Here is an 18,070-nt window from a genome sequence, read left to right on the forward strand (position 1 = left end):
GTGCGGGGATTTAAGAAAGAAATGAAAAAGTTATTGGAAGATCCTATAGGACTGGCTGAACAGCTCGACCAATTCCTGGGACCAAACACATATACGTGGGAAGAGATGCAGGCAATAATGGGAACATTATTCTCACCCCAGGAGAGGCAGATGATTCGACGGGCTGCCCTCCTCATGTGGGAATATGAACAACCTGGGGACCCCAGACCCCATGAACAAAAATATCCCTTAAAAGAACCCAGGTGGGACAAACGAACACCCGAGGGATTGGAAAGTATGAGACAATATAGAGAGTGGACAATTAAAGGGATACGGGAGGCTGTGCCAAAGGGTCACAATTTTACCAAGGCATTTGGGAACCACCAGGGGAAAGACGAGTCCCCTACTGATTTTTTGGAGAGGGTGAGAAAGAATGTCCAACAGTATGCTGGCGTGGACCCTAGTACACCAATGGGTGAACAGCTTATTCGAATTGAATTTGTTTCCAAATCATGGCAGGACATTAGAAAGAAACTAGAAAAGGAGGAGGACTGGAGTGAAAAACCCCTAAGCGACCTGTTAAAAAAGGTGCAAAAGTATATGTGCAGAGAGAAGAAGAAGATCAAAAGAGGGCGACAAAGGTTATGGTACAGACTATCCGACAGATGAATGCCGAATCCAGAGGGGAAAGAAAACAAAACCTTCCTCTAAACAATCCAAGATATCCAAGAGAGGGAAGACCCCGGAGGTTCGTTAAGTGCTATTACTGCAGTGAGGAAGGACACTTTAAGAGGGAATGCCCCTGATACAAGAGGGAATTGCGTGCCCTCGAACTTATGGAAGAAGATTAGGGGGGTCAGGGGTTCCAAATGTTAGGGACCAAGTATAAGAGGGAACCCCTGGTAAAACTAAAAATTGGTCCCAAGGGAGAAGAGGTGGTGTTTATGGTGGACACAGGAGCGGAACGAAGTAGTGTAATAACTGTGCCAATCAGAACTGAGCCTGTAAAAAGTAATTTGACAATTTCTGGGATAGAAGGAGCTCCCAGAATGGTATCAATAATTCCCCAAGTAACAGTGAAACTGGAAGAAAGAGAAGGGGTACAAGACCTCTTGTTGTTACCGTCGGCTGGATTTAACCTCCTAGGAAGGGACTTACAGGCTCTCCTAGGTTTGGGTGCTCTCCCTGTGGACGGAGAAGTGCGAGTCCACCTCTGTGCTTTAAAGGAAGAGGATGAACGGCAGATTGACGAGAGAGTCTGGTATAAGGAGGGAAATCGAGGAGGTCTGGACATCCCACCTTTACATGTCACATTAATACCAGGTCATCAGCCGGTAAGGAAACGTCAGTATCCTATTTCTTTGGAAGGGAGAAAAGGGCTACAGCCGGTAATTGAGACTCTAATACGAGACGGACTATTAGAAGAATGCATGTCACCTTATAACACCCCTATACTCCCAGTGAAAAAGTCAGATGGATCCTATCGCCTAGTTCAGGATCTAAGAAGTTTGAATGCTATTGTTCAGACCTGCCACCCAGTGGTACCTAATCCCTATACTATTATGAGTCGGATTCCCCCAGACCATGAGTGGTTTAGTGTTATCGACTTGAAGGATGCCTTCTGGACGTGTCCATTAGAAGAGGAAAGTAGAGATATGTTTGCGTTTGAATGGGAAAATCCATGGACAGGTAGACGGAAACAGCTTCGGTGGACTGTATTGCCCCAAGGGTTCACTGAATCTCCGAACCTGTTTGGACAAATGCTAGAACAAATCCTGGTGGACTATCCACAATCTGATGATTCCCAACTAATGCAGTATGTGGACGATTTACTATTATCAGGACCCAAGGAACAAGAAATGAGGGGAGATACAATTAGACTCTTGAATTATCTGGGGAAAAAGGGTCTACGGGTGTCCAGGAACAAGTTACAGTTCGTTGAGAGAACTGTGGTATATCTGGGACACCAGATAAGTAAAGGACAGAAACGGATTACCCCTGAACGGATTGCGGGAATCACTAGAATGCCGTTACCCCGTAATAAGAAGGAAATAAGACAATTCCTGGGACTCTTAGGTTACTGTAGGTTATGGATAGAGGACTACTCAGCTTTGGTGAAGTTTATGTATGAAAAGCTGACAAATGAAAATGAATATCCATTGAAATGGACCCAGGAGGAGGAGGGATGGTTTGAGGACTTGAAGCATCGCCTAACACGAGCCCCAGTACTCACTCTGCCCTCTTTAAAACAGCCCTTCCAGCTATTTGTCACTCATAACCAAGGAACAGCTGTGGGAATTTTAACACAGGAAAAAGGCGGTCAGCGACACCCAGTGGCTTTCCTTTCCAAAATGATGGACCCAGTGTCTCACGATGGCCGATGTGTATCCAAGGAGTAGCGGCTGCTGCTCTGTTGGTAGAGGAAGCACGTAAACTTACTTTTGGAGGAAAGATGACTATGTACACCTCCCATTCTGTGAGTGTTTTATTAACACAAACTGCCCATCGATGGCTGACTGATTCTCGCATATTAAAGTATGAAACCATTTTAATGGTCGGAGAAGATCTACAGTTTGCAAAGATTAATAGTTGCAACCCAGCTCAGTTTTTATACGGCAGTGAAACAGAGAGAGAGGTGGAGCACGACTGTGTCGAGTTGACAGATCTTCAGACCAAGACCCGAGAAGACCTTTGCGATACTCCGCTGGGAGAAGGATATGAATTCTACATTGACGGCTCCGCCAGATGTGTTGACGGAATGAGAAGAAGTGGGTATGCTATAATAGAAGGAAATACTTGGAAAGTAGTAGAATCCACGAGACTACCCGGAAGCTGGTCAGCACAATCCTGTGAACTATATGCCTTGCAGAGAGCCCTCAGAATACTGGCAAAGAAAATTGGAACGATTTACACTGATTCCAAATATGCATACGGGGTAGTGCATACCTTTGGTAAGATCTGGAAGGAGCGTGGTCTAATTACATCAAGAGGAAAGGAATTGGCACACGAACAGATGATTACTCTGACTTTAGAAGCCTTGACATTACCCCAAGAAATAGCAGTGGTCTACATACCAAGCCATCAGAGGGGAGATACCCTGACAGCAATTGGAAACAGACTGGCTGATGAAGAAGCCAAAAGGATAGCCATGCAACAAGTCCGTTTGCTGACCTTAATCCCAATAAGACAAGGCATAAAGAAGGCTCCCATTTTCACTGCTAAGGAAGAAAAGGACATGGCTCAGCTGGGCGCAAGCCAGCTGCCTGATGGAACATGGAAGACACCAGATGGAAGAATGGTTCTAAATAAAGAAATAACTCGCAATATTTTAAAACACCTGCATCATCAGAGCCACTGGGGCACCCAAGCCTTATGTGACACAGTGCTTCGAGAATATGTGTGTAAGGGAATCTACACCTTGGCCCAACAGGAGGTGCAGAATTGTCACCTATGCACAAAAATTAATAAGAAGGTAATGAGGACAGGGACCATGGGAGGTCAACCATTAGCCATACGCCCTTTTCAATGTATCCAGATCGACTTCACAGAGTTACCTCAAGTCCAAAGATGGAAGTATCTGTTGGTGATAATAGATCACTTTACCCGATGGGTGGAAGCCTTCCCAACAGTAAATGCTACAGCCTCTACAGTAGCTCGCCTCCTCCTAGAGCAGATAATCCCCAGATATGGTATAATGGATTCTATAGACTCAGACAGGGGTCCACATTTTTCTTCAAAAATCCAGCAATTGATTTGTAATGCATTACAGGTCTCTTGGAAATTGCATACCCCTTGGCATCCACAAAGCTCAGGGAGGGTTGAACGTATGAATGGAACCCTAAAAATGCAATTGACAAAATTAATGGTGGAAACTAAAATGCCTTGGATAAAGTGTCTGCCCCTGGCTTTATTGAGAATTCGTACAGCCCCACGAAAAGATGTAGGATTGTCCCCTTATGAAATGATGTTTGGGCTTCCCTCCTGGAGTACAGTTGAGGGGTGTCCCACCTTGGGGGAAGGGGATATATTTGTTAGGAACTATTTACAGGCACTGTCACGCTCTCTTACAGATTTACGAAAGAGAGGACTATTGGCACAAACACCGCCTCTAGACTTTTCTTTACACAAAGTGGAACCAGGAGATTGGATTCTCATCAAGACCTGGAAAACTGAAAAATTCCAGCCCCAGTGGGAAGGTCCATACCAAGTTCTCTTAACTACAGAGGCTGCAGCACGAACAAGAGAGAAGGGGTGGACGCACGCATCCAGATTTAAGGGTCCTGTAGAGGCGCCTCAGGACCCTGATACGAACTCAGACTGGACTTGTGTTCCTGGAGAAAAACCTCTTACTTTGCGATTTCGCAGAAAGACTTGATTCACAATGTTATTGTTATGTTCTTTGATTTTTCTTAGTTTGCCTATGTCTTTATCAGGTGTGAAATATAAGAAATGCAGAGACACAGTGGTCCTGTTTCAGGACCACATTTGGGGAAGAAAGGAGGGTAATTTTATTTCCCATACCTCAGTTCCTGAGAAATGCTGGGCAGAAAATACCACCCAACATCCATATACCCCTTGTGTGGAAAAAGAAGGAAATAATATGGGTCATTATATACAGATTCCTAATACCACTCCTTTCCCTCTTAACGGTTGGAAGGGTGACTCAGGCCCACCATGCCCTGATGGACTCTGGTTTTGCATACACCAGCGTACTATTCCAATGAAAAGTTCCATTCCACACTCGAAAGTGCCTGCCCCTTTAAGACAGCCGGACTTAGTTCGAGTCCATCCAAATAACCATGAAAGTTTCGGTCATGCAGTTGGGGGAGATAACCTTTTTGTAGATCTTGCAACTAAAATTGCAGGAACTTTTAATGTAACCAATTGTTGGGTCTGCGGGGGTCCACGGATGTCAGAGCAGTGGCCTTGGTGGGGGGAGTCCCTCAATTCATTGACCATGATTTCCCGAATATGGACAACTAACCGAACGAGATCAAGAGAAACTTGGTCTCTCTCTAACGTCCCCTCTGGTTTTTATTGTCTCTCACGAACCGGCAAATACCCAGTAGGAAAAAGTCCCTGCAAGGCTGTATGGATTCGCATTTCGCCTGGTATTTTCACTTGGTTTCCTAAACCCCTGACTTGGTTCTTATCCACTGTTTTTAAAACTAATTGCCTACCCCTGTCTAATAGCAGTATTCAGTTTTGGAATTGTACCAGTTCCACCATCACAGGACCATACCAGTCAAACCCTGTTCTTAAAAGAGTTTGGGAAAGGGGGTATGGAGTATCCCCAAATGGATTATTCTGGGTATGTGGTAATAAAGCTTATACTCGTCTCCCCTTACAGTGGAGTGGAACTTGTTTCCTAGGAATAATCCGCCCAGAATTTTTCCTCCTACCCCACGATCACGGTCATAAATTAGGAGTGAAGGTTTTTGATACATTACACCGTCAGCCCCGCTCTAGCACGGTACATTTGGGACAATGGGGAGATGATTGGCCTCCAGAACGCATAATTCAATATTATGGTCCCGCTACATGGGCTCAAGATGGATCCTGGGGTTATCGTACTCCTATTTATATATTAAATCGCATTATTCGCTTGCAAGCAGTCCTTGAAATTGTTACAAATCAAACAGCTCTAGCCCTGCAATTACTTGCATCCCAGCAAGGTCAAATGCGCTCTGCTATATATCAGAACCGTCTGGCCCTAGACTATCTCCTAGCCACGGAAGGAGGTGTATGTGGAAAGTTTAATTTGACTAACTGCTGCTTACAGATTGATGATAATGGCCAAGCCATTCGAAAAATCGCTGATAATATTCGTACTTTGTCCCATGTACTGGTTCAAACCTGGCATCCTTTTGCAAAATTAAATTGGATAGACAAATGGTTTGGAGGAACCTGGTGGCGTACCTTATTGTGGGTCATCGGAGGTATTTTATTCCTCCTACTTGTTTTGCCCTGTATTATTCCCTGTCTACGCAGCCTGGTGATTTCCATGGTCCAACAGGCTATGCAACCAGGGGGACTGGGAGACCCCGTTAGAATTTTACTTCAGCACGAGATTAATTTATCATGAAACGTTTCTCTTCCCCGAGTTAATCCCCATTCATATATATATAATACACACATTTTAAAGAGAGAAAGGGGTGGATTGTTATATATAGAGAATTTAGGTTAAAATGGCTTAAGTTAAAATGTGATGATTAATCATAAAAAGGGAAGCCAGAACGGACAGGGAGCTTACTAGCAGCCAAGGACAAAAGGTTCAGCTGGATATGTTTTTTTAAAACATATCTTTTCATGGTCATAGTGAGAGACATGCAGGAGACAAAAGATTGATAAGAAGGGTGAGAAACAGAATTTAGTGTATGTAGAGTTCGCAGCGTACGTAACGAACGTGATAATTAAAAATGCAGTTATACTCAGAATGCTTTTGCAATACTAACCAATTAAAACAGTATTAATAAGAAGGGGAAGGGCAAACAATAAGGGTATAAAAATCAATGCACTGTATGTATCGGGGCTTAACTGGTGAGAAGCCAGTTGAGTCCAACTCTGCAGACTTGTAAATAAAGCTTGTCGTGTCATCAGTTTTAAAGAGACTCATGTGTGAGAAGTTTTATTTCTGACAGGCATGGTAGGTTGTGTTTAACCAACCTTATAGAGTTTTTTGAGAAGGATACCAGGAAAGTTGATGAAGAAAAACCTGTGGATGCTGTCTACATGGACTTTAGTAAGTCCCTTGTGTTACAGAGTTCTGTGTTGTGTATTGGCCTATGTGTTGTGTGGTTTTGTGTTAAAAAGTGACAGTTTGCCTTAGAGATCCAAGGTGAAGGTGGACTGCCGAGAGAGTGGGAGATGGACTGAGCATGTGCAGAAAATGATCTAAAAATTTCTGGACTTTTATTCTCCAAGTCCACTGGGTGGTGCTGTGGAGTGGAAGAAGGCCCAGAGCATGAGTCATGGTCTGGTGGACAGTTTAGAATGTTGGCATTTCAAAAAGGATGAAAATTCTGAAGGCAGCCAGAAGGATCCCGACCAAGCCAGTTGTTCCTCTCTCTGCAAGCAACAAGACAACCTTGAATTTTGTGCTCTCTCTCGCTCAAAAATCTTTTGGCTTCAGCTTACAAAACAAACTGAATTTTGTTTATGATCTTTGCTTTGGTTGAGATCAAAGTTTTGTGAGTCTTGTGTGTTTTGTGTTTGTTTTGTGTCAAGTTTTTCTGTGGGCTGGTTGGAAGTGTAGCTTAGACTTTGATTACATATGTTATATTTAGGCTGGGGAATTTATTAGTTTTACACAGTTATAGAAATTTGCATAGTAACCAGTGGGCATTGTTATAAAAGGGGGGGGATTTTGAATTAAAGTTTGAAGGTGAATTTTTGTTAATAAAGTTATTGTTCATCTTTACCCCTGTGTGATATGCCTTTGTGGTTGCTGGTTTGATCTTGTACGAGATATCACATGGGAGGTTAGTCAGGAAGGCTCAGAAGCTAGATATTCATGGTGAAGTAGTGAATTGGATATGACAATGGCTAGCTAGGAGAAGCCAGAGAATAATGGTAGATGATTGCTTCTCAGATTGACTCGTGATGTGCCTCAGGAATCAGTGCTGGGATCATTGTTGTTTGTCATATATATCAATGATCTGGATGATAATGTGCAAGTTTGCAGATGACATTAAGATTGGAGGCATTGTGGACAGTGAAGAAGGCTTTCAAAGCTTGCAGAGGGATTTGAGCCAGCTGGAAAAATGAGCTAAAAAATGGCAGATGGAAATATAATGCAGACAAATGTGAGGTATTGTGTTTTGGAAGGACAAACCAAAAAAAAGGACATAGACAATAAATGATAGAGTGCTGAGGAGTGCGGTAGAACAGAGGGATCTGAGAATACAGTTACATAATTCCCTGAATGTAGTATCAGAGCTGGATAGGGTTGTATTGAGAGCTTTTGTCATATTATCCTTCATAAATCAAAATATTTACAGGATTTGGCATGTTATATTAAAAGTTATATAAGACATTGATAAGGACAAATTTGGAGTATTGTGTGCTGTTTCAGTCAACTAACTACAGAAAAGATATCAATGTTAGAAAGAGTGCAGAGAAGATTTACTGGGATGTTGCCTTGACTTCAGGAATTGAGTTTCAGGGAAAGGTTAAACAGGTTAGGACCTTATTCCCTGGAGCATAGAAGAATGAGGGGAGATTTGATAGAGGTATTTAAAATTATGAAGGGGATAGTAATGGAAGATAGGCTTTTTCCACTGAGGGTAGATGAGATAGAAACCAGAAGACATGGGTTTAGAGCAAAAGGGGAAAAGATTAGGGGGAATATGAGGGGAAACTTCCTCACACAGAGAGTGGTGGGAGAGTGGAACAAGCTGCCAGCTGAGATGGTGAATCTGGGCTCAATTTTAATATTTAAGAAAAATTTCACGTACATGGATGAGAGAGGTATGGAGGGAAATGGACTGATATTATGTCAGTGGGACTAGGTCAAATAAAATGTCCAAATGTGTCTGTTTCTGTTTTCTATGGATTGTAGTTAATTGGGGTATTTGCACATAGGTAAATTTCTGAGGGCAGCTGAGCCTGCAACTAGAGAATATAGATCTGAGATGAAAGGGGAATTGGGTTAAAAGGGACTGAAAGGGCAACCTTTTCACACAGAGAATTGTGGATATATGAAACAAACTGCCAGAGAAAGTTGTAGAGACAAATACAATCGTGACACTTAAAAGTCACTTAGACGTATATAGATAGGAAAGACTCAGAGGGATATGGGCCAAATGCAGGCAAATGGGACCAACTCAGGTAGGCACCATGTTCAACATGAACGAGGGGCAGAAGGTCCTGATTCTATGCTGTATAACTGAATGATTTCAATACCTTTTCAAATGCCATGTTCAACCAAATCCTCCTTAACATTGACTGTCACTCTCTGATTAACAATGAATTCCAACAAACATTTTATGTTCACAAGTTGCTGCAAATTGCACACCTTCCACTTATTGCAGTGACCAAAACTGAACACAGAATTGAAACCAAAACTTCACTGTTTTTGTACAACCTTTTTCATCACCTCCTTGTTTTTATATTCTCTGCCCTGACCAATAAAAATTGTATTATGTAACTCCTTAACCACCTTCAGGGAACTGCACTCCAAGATCCTTTTGTTCCTTCTTGATATTTCATATATTCACTGGTCTTGCCCAAATGCTTTACTACATGCTTCTTCCTATAGTTGTCCATTTACCATGACTTGGCTCTGATAACCTCTTCATTGATGTCTCTCTGCAGTCCACAATTTTCATCCTCACTTCTAAGTACACTGCCAATTTTGGTAACATCCACAAGCTCCTTAACCATTCAAGTCTCAAGCCCTTTAATAAGAAACACAAGAAGCAGGAGGAGGAGTCAGCCATCTGACCCATCAAGCCTACTTCACCATTCCATAAGATCCCGGCTGATTTGGTCATGGACTCAGCTCCACTTACCCACCAGGTTGCCACAAGCCTTTAGTCTTCAAAAATATCTCTATCTGTATCTTTAATGCATTGAACAAGGTATCGTCTTCTGCTTCATCGACATTTACTACTTTCCGGATAAGCAGTTCCTCCTCATCACTGTCAAATCTACTCTCCCGAATCTTGAGGATGTCCCCCAGTTCTAGCCTCACCTGCTAGAGGAAATAACATCACCCCCCCAACTTCTATTTTATATATATTTTTCATAATTTTAAAGATATCTGTAAGATCACCTTTCATCCTTCAAAGCTCCCATAGGTATAGTCCCAGGCTATTCCATCTCTCCTCATCAGATAACTTAATTTCTGGAATTAACCTGGTGAATCTCCTCTGCTCTGCCTCCAAAGCCAGTGTATCCTTTCTCAAAAAATGAGACAAGAACGGCACACAGTACTCCAGGTACAGCTTCACCAGAACTCTGTACATTTGTAGCAGAACCTCACTGCTCTTAAATTTAATTCCTCCAGCAGTGAGGGTCAACATCCAATTTGCCTCTAGATTACCTGTTGCATCTGTAAACTAATTTTTTTTTTTGCCATTCATGCACGTGTACTCCCAAATCTCTCTGCACATTCCAAAGAGAGATTAACAAATACGGCAGTAGAAGTTGCCAACAACTGGGTCAGCTGCTGATGTTAAATCTGAGATGAATAAATTAATTCGGGATTAATATATGTATTTTAACCAAAACCATAAATTAATACAAAAATACATGCATGGTATTAGGTGAACCATGATTCATTTAATTTGAAGTCTAATCTTATGATTCCAGTAATCCTAAAAGAAATCTTGTCTGAAGGGAATAACACAAACAGGTAATCTGCTAATTTACCAGATAATATAATCTTTCCTTTTTACATGTGTTTGCTATGGTTTGCACTAAGACCTACATTGCAGCTTCAAATCTCTTTCAAAGAAATTAGTACACTGCTTGAAGTGTTGCCCTGCTTTTAAAAATGTTGTCTTTTTAAAAAGATGACAAATTGAAGATTGCTCTCTCAGACAGGAATCTCATGGTTTTATTCAATGAGCAGCAATGAAGTTATTCTCATCTGATTTACCTCTCAAGCAACACCTTGACAAATTTGCACCCAAAAATTTGTTGCTCTCTTTCCTATATCTCAATGCTCCCAAGAGAAATTTGGCTTTTAAAGTGTCCTGAGGCCTCCAGAGATTATGGAAGTTGGGACAGACATTCAAGTCTTTCAGTATTTTTCTCCAGCAAGAAAAAAAAGTGGAGTAATGCAATATGTGATGTGATTAAAACATGTAAATGAATGTATGTTGGGTGAATATAAACCCAAATGGGCTAGAAGCAAAATTGGCAAAACACCATTACCCTCAGGCACGTTGTACAACAAAAAAATGATTTTATTAAGCTTTGTCTTAATAAAACAAAATTTTCAAAAAAAAAATCCTCAGGGGAAATGAAATGCAATACAGACAACCATTTTTCAGCTAAAATGATAACAGAAGAAAGGAAAATGCAATGTGTCCAAGTACTCTGAACACTGATCACAGGGTATGATAAATATTTGCATTGAATAAGTAGTTCTGCATAATTGAAGCAGATGAGAACAGATTCAGTTGCTGCAATATTTGGTGTTGATGAAATGTGAGTATATCAAGTCAGTTGCAGTTTCAAACCAATTTCATATCCAATAAAATCACTTTCTGATGACTGCGCACTTTATTCAGCCATTTAACATTGTGTATGTTTGTGTGATTGCCTGATTTTTTTTTTCCTTTACAACCAGTTTAGCTTCTACTGATCCAAGTGCCAAATTCCAGCAGATGTCATTTTCAGAGATGCCCCCTGCTAGAAGTGGGAGGGACTCCGACAGATAAGATTAGACAAGAGCTAATTGTCATATACGAGTACAATGTACAGATGCAGTAAAATTCTTGCTGCAACCAATCAGGTCTGCAAGAGAAAACAACTATAATAGTATACATGAAATTACCACAATATGCCAAGACAAAAAAAAAAGATAATAAATATAAAAGGGTAGATTGATAAATATTCATTGTTAGTGCAAAACTAAAAGTGATATTTCAGTAGAGCAGACAGATCTTTTGGTGGTCCAGGAGTATTTATCTTTAGGGTTTTGGTAGTACAGAGAGATCTAAGAGCTTGATAGCTGTTGGATCAGAACTGTTCTCGAATCTAGATGTGGACTTCTGTACCTTCTGACAGACATAGCAGTGAGAAGAGGTTGTGATCTGGGTGATGGGGGCCCATTATGATGTTGACTGGCTTCTTGAGGTAGCATCTCACATGAATGTTTTTAATGAGTGGTGGGGGGGCGGGGTTGGTGCCATGATGGTTGGCTCAGTTAGCACTTTTTGAAGCCTTCTATATTCCTCGGCAATCAAGTTTCAAAACCTGCCTACGATTCAACCAGCTTGTGGACGTTCGATAGAGTATTCGACAACATGCCAAATCTCCTTTGCAAGTAGAAGCACTGGTGTGCTTCCTTCATGGTTGCCTCAACATGCTGGCTCAAAGAGCTAGTTTACTTTGACCATCTTTCAAATCCACAAAGTCTACCTCCAAGGACATGGGCAACATATTAATGGGAGCACCACATGTGCATGTACCCTTTCAAATTGCACACCATCCAGACTTGAAAATATATTGCTGTGCTTTCACTGTTGCTGAGTTGAAATCTTGGAACTCCCTACCCGGTTAAATCCAACAGCACTGTGGGATCACCTTCACCAGAAGGACTGCAGTGTTCAAGAAGGTGGCTCCCTGCTAACTTCTCAGGGGCAATTCAGGATATGCAATCAAAGCTGCCCTTGCCAGTGATGCCAAGATTGAAAAAATGTTAACTAATTCATCTTTTCTTGGGGAAAATATTGTGCCTGAGCTTGTGTGGAATGAAGGAGACCAGGCCAAGTTTTGGCTTGTAAATCCAAACCTCAATGTCTTTACATAACGAATTATCTCCAATTTCAAATTTCTTGCAGCCAAGCATAATTTAGAATAAGGATATATTGCATGAAAGTTGCAATATTAGTTGATCTTCAACAAATAAAATCATGTAATACACACAGGGACATAAGAATACAAGAAGGTTCAGGGGTAGACCACCAGGTCCCTCAAACCTGTTCTGTTATATTCAATGTAATTCATTTTAATTTAATTTAGACATACAGCCTGGTAACATGCCATTTTGGCCTATGAATTCATGTTGTCCAATTTACACCAAATTAACCTATACCCGCAGTATGTTTTGAATAGTGGGATGAAACCAGAGCCTCCAGGGAAAACCCATGCAGACACAGGGAGAACGTACACACTCCTTATAGCCAGTGTGGGATTCGAACCCCAATCCTGATCGCTGGCACTGTAAAGGCATTGTGCTAACCGCTATGCCAACTGTGTCATAATTGATTTGACCCAGGTTTTATTTGCTCTTTTGCACCTTTTCCCCAAACTATATCAGCCTGTTTCACTGAGCCTCTTCTCAAACTTGATATAAAACTTGGAAGGTGTTATTACAAAATTTGTAATTTGTAAAATGTTATTTGCATGCAAGATAAATGTATAGGTATGCAATATTTGTAAATGTATGCAACATTTGTAAGTGTATGCAATGTAAAAGACTTTTATTAAATATTAATCTCTTGTATTTTCAAGAAAATACAAAAACAACCTAAGAGAAACTGATTTCAGCCAGGAATGTGAAAGCAGAAGCATTCAAATTTCTAGACTGAGGACTGGTGACCATCTGTTTTAATTTATGATTCAATTAAACTGATGTAATGGAATAAACAGTGTCTTACCTTGCTGTACAAATGAACCATAGACGAACCACATTGAGTTGTACAAGGTGGTGGATGTGACAGAGCCCATCTGGAGCCTGGGAGGGTTCAGCCAGTTCAGTAGATACACCAACAGTCCCACTAGTATCACCGTGCCAGCAATGCACGCCCAGAGAGAGAAGTCAAAGGGCGCCAAGCAGGCAAACATGTCAACTGTCTTCTCTGCCTTCTTCAGCAGGAACCCCACTGAGTAATCCATGTAGCGGGTAGTGAAGTCCACAACACTTTCTCGCTCTGGTGTAATGGTCAAGGCTGAGATTCCCACATCTGCTCGCTGTAAATTTATGAAGTGTTATAAATAATGAGTTTCAGAGAGTGACACTTCTCTTTGAATATCAACAACATTTATAGTCAAGCTCGGAAGCTTATAATAACATAAGAAATATTTTGTCCATTCAGTAAGATACAGCGTCTGTTCCTATATTAATTGTTTCCTTATAATCCAAAGAGTCCATTAATCCCAGCCTTGAATCTGTTCGATGACCAAGTATTAATCCCAGTCTTGAATCTGTTTGATGACCAAGTAACATATCCATATGGGTTAGAGAATTTACAAACTGAGTGAAGAAATTCCTCCCCATCTCTATCCTTATCGGATTATCTTTCATCAGCTGATTGCATTGCTTGGTCATTGAATGCCAGAGCTCAGGAAGCAGTTGGAAAACAGAAGCCAACATTTGGAATGCTGTAGGATTCAAATAAGTCATTGAGTAAGGGAGAGTGGAGGAGCTGAAAGGATTTAAGGATGAGAATTTGCAATTGCAGACTTGACGGACTAACTCAACTCTAAATCCCAATGAGCTGAGCACATGGCAAAAGCTTTTTCTTTAAGGTCTTAATCAATCCATGATGGAAACAGTTTAATAATTGTGCTTGAATTTTTAAAAAAATGTACGTCGGGTGGTGTTGCTCAGATAGAGGGACATGCTCAATGGCTATGTGATGTCATGTCATGTTTAAATTTAGAGATTAGATGCTCAATTTCCAATTTGAATGTTAATTTTAAAATACCGTGGGGACCCTTTTTGAAATACTTTTATAATCTTTGATTTGTTATGAAAGCAGAAGTGTTGACTAATGAGGTAATTTATCACTTTGATAAGAATTCTGTCTTTTTTTTGTGGCCAAACAGCTTCTTTCTTGGTCATGGGTTTAGATTTTTTTTTATAATATATTTTAAAAAATCAAAACAATCTAATCTGTTTGATATTAAAATGTGGGGTGCCTTGGATGAAATGATGTGATCAAAGTGAACTATATCTTTTTTACTCTTAAAATATATCCGCATATATTCAATGAAATTTCAATGTTAATAAAGATATTGAAAAAGAAAAAATGTATGTCTACTTCTAACAATGTGCTCATTAAATGTATTATTTATTTGTTCCAGCTGTTACCATGCAAAAAGTACTCCAGCATAGAGTAATAAAGGGATTAGTAAAATTGCACAAATTATCTTGCTAATGAACCAATATAAGTATGTGAAGGAAATATTTTGTAAATATTTGTATGCACCATGTAATTTATAAAAATTTGGTATTTTCTTCAATATTTCACTGAAACTACATTTTTGGCACATCGAGGGAGTATTTACTTTGATAACTCATGCGGCATGAAAAATTAAGCTGAGATTTGACTGCTTCGTGAAAGGATCCTTAAATGTATTTCAAAGTAAAATTAAGCACGTATTGACACAATCGCCTCAGGTTGAAGTGCAATTGTTGATGTTTATTTGCATAGGAGGCCATTTGGCCTATTGAGGCTATGCCTAACTTTCAGAGCAATAACATTCGCCTTATTTCTCCAACTTGTAACATGGCTTGAAACTCCTTCCTGACTCTCTCCCATGACGAGGGGCAATTTACGTTTGCCAACCAACACAGATTTGGGATGTGAGAGGATAAATGGACCTCATGGGAGAACTTCAGGTGACCACAGGGAGAACGTGCAAACAGCTGATGAGAGATGACATGAGAGTTTAATCGTCATATACATAAGAACCAGGTACAGATGAAGTGAAATTTTTGCTTACTGCAGCTACGCAGGTACATAGAGAACACTCACAAAATACTAGGCACAAATTAAATCTATACATTCTTCTTTCTTTGGCTTGGCTTCGTGGACGAAGATTTATGGAGGGGGTAAATGTCCACGTCAGCTGCAGGCTCGTTTGTGGTTGACAAGTCCGATGCGGGACAGGCAGACACGGTTGCACCAGTTGCAAGGGAAAATTGGTTGGTTGGGGTTGGGTGTTGGGTTTTTCCTCCTTTGTCTTTTGTCAGTGAGGTGGCCTCTGCGGTCTTCTTCAAAGGAGGTTGCTGCCCGCCGAACTGTGAGGCGCCAAGATGAACGGTTTGAGGCGATATCAGCCCACTGGCGGTGGTCAATGTGGCAGGCACCAAGAGATTTCTTTAGGCAGTCCTTGTACCTCTTCTTTGGTGCACCTCTGTCATGGTGGCCAGTGGAGAGCTCGCCATATAACACGATCTTGGGAAGGCGATGGTCCTCCATTCTGGAGACGTGACATACCCAGCGCAGTTGGATCTTCAGCAGCATGGATTCGATGCTGTCGGCCTCTGCTATCTCGAGTACTTCGATGTTCGGGATGAAGTTGCTCCAATGAATGTTGAGGATGGAGCGGAGACAACGCTGGTGGAAGCGTTCTGGGAGCCGTAGGTGATGCCGGTAGAGGACCCATGATTCGGAGCCGAACAGGAGTGTGGGTATGACAACGGCTCTGTATACACTTATCTTTGTGAGGTTTTTCAGTTGGTTGTTTTTCCAGACTCTTTTGTGTAGTCTTCCAAAAGCGCTATTTGCCTTGGCGAGTCTGTTGTCTATCTTGTTGTCGATCCTTGCATCCGATGAAATGGTGCAGCCGAGATAGGTAAACTGGTTGACCGTTTTGAGTTTTGTGTGCCAGATGGAGATGTGGGGGGGGCTGATAGTCATGGTGGGGAGCTGGCTGATGGAGGACCTCAGTTTTCTTCAGGCTGACTTCCAGCCCAAACATTTTGGCAGTTTCCGCAAAACAGGACATCAAGTGCTGAAGAACTGGCTCTGAATGGACAACTAAAGCGGCATCGTCTGCAAAGAGTAGTTCACGGACAAGTTGCTCTTGTGTCTTGGTGTGAGCTTGCAGGCGCCTCTGATCAAAGAGACTGCCATCCGTGTGGTATCGGATGTAAACAGCGTCTTCATTGTTGAGGTCTTTCATGGCTTGTTTCAGCATCATGCTGAAGAAGATTGAAAAGAGGGTTGGTGCGAGAACGCAGCCTTGCTTCACGCCATTGTTAATGGAGAAGGGTTCAGAGAGCTCATTGCTGTATCTGACCCGACCTTGTTGGTTTTCGTGCAGTTGGACAACCATGTTGAGGAGCTTTGGGGGGCATCCGAGGTGCTCTAGTATTTGCCAAAGTCCTTTCCTGCTCACGGTGTCGAAGGCTTTGGTGAGGTCAACAAAGGTGATGTCAAGTCCTTTGTTTTGTTCTCTGCACTTTTCTTGGAGCTGTCTGAGGGCAAAGACCATGTCAGTAGTTCCTCTGCGCGAAAGCTGCACTGTGATTCTGGATATTCTACAATGTCCTCACATTTGCATGTAACAACAAAAGCTTGGAAATTTGATCTTTTAGGTCCTATTGACCCACCAATACTTTAGAACACAGGGAGCATAAAATTATGTCGATTCAAATTTGCAGAAGATCCAAGTAACTTTGTAGGTGGTGAATTGTCAACTATTATTAAAAATGCTTCTACTTATGATCTTGGTGGCACTTGATGTTGTTGCCTCACAGCTCCAGGGACAGAGAGTCAATTCTAAACTCTATTGCTGTCTGAATGGAGTTTTTTTATGTTCAACCTGAGACTATTTATGTTTACTTTCAAAGAAGGGCTTTTGTTTTCTTAATTTACTGCTATAAATTGGTCCTTATGTAGGGTGAGTGAGAGGAGACTACAGATCTCAAGACACAAACTGTCAGAGAACTCTGCAGCATAGAAACAGGCCCTTCAGCCCATTTCATTTGCATTGAACTATCATTCTTCCTGGTCCAGTAGTTCTGCACCTGGACTTTAGCTCTCCATTTCCCGCACATCCGTGTTCCTATCCAAATTTTTCTCAAATCTCAAAATGGAATGTGTATTCACCATTTCTCCGGACAGCTTGTTCCAAACTCTCACCACTCTGAGTGAAGGATTCCCCTGAAACATTTCACCTTTTACTCTTAACCCACGTCCTCTAGTACTGAAAAATAAATGGAGGGATAGGATTTCTCCTGAGAGCTGGAATAGATGATGGGGAGAAAGGGGTCCTTTTACATTTTAATATGAATGTGAACTTTTGAAAGACTTAAAGAAGTCTGCCTATCAAAAGGGAAATATTAAATATTTGAAAGCTTGAATGTGCACAGGTCAGGTGGAGTGAAGCCCAATGTGATGGGATTTTTCCTGACAGATGCTAACATTTTTTGCCTTCAAGTCAGATTATCGCCCTCGAAGATTCATATTTAGCTTTAGTTCTGCCAAGCTCACAAATCAATAAACAGAATATCACAGAGAGAGTATAATATCTCAACTGGCACATTAGAACTCAGCAAAAGATTTACTGCTAAATCTGCATTATGTTGGAATCCTTACCATGCCAGCTTCAAGGAATAGCATAGGGATTACTTAAGGTGGTATGTGAGTGGAAAGAAAAAGTTAGAAAACCACTGGAAGGT

General features: G+C 41.3%; 1 protein-coding gene across 1 annotated transcript in view; it reads right to left on the reverse strand.

Moving 5' to 3' along the window:
• grid2 (glutamate receptor, ionotropic, delta 2) overlaps nucleotides 1-18,070 on the reverse strand; it is a 411,443-nt gene that overhangs the window by 176,443 nt on the left and 216,930 nt on the right. The window contains exon 10 of the mRNA XM_069923112.1: nucleotides 13,314-13,626. Within this exon, the coding sequence (XP_069779213.1) occupies nucleotides 13,314-13,626 (313 nt within the window). The remainder of the gene's footprint in view (nucleotides 1-13,313; nucleotides 13,627-18,070) is intronic.

The sequence above is a fragment of the Narcine bancroftii genome, chromosome 3 (assembly GCF_036971445.1).
Source record: "Narcine bancroftii isolate sNarBan1 chromosome 3, sNarBan1.hap1, whole genome shotgun sequence".
In the NCBI taxonomy this organism is placed as follows: Eukaryota; Metazoa; Chordata; class Chondrichthyes; order Torpediniformes; family Narcinidae; genus Narcine; species Narcine bancroftii.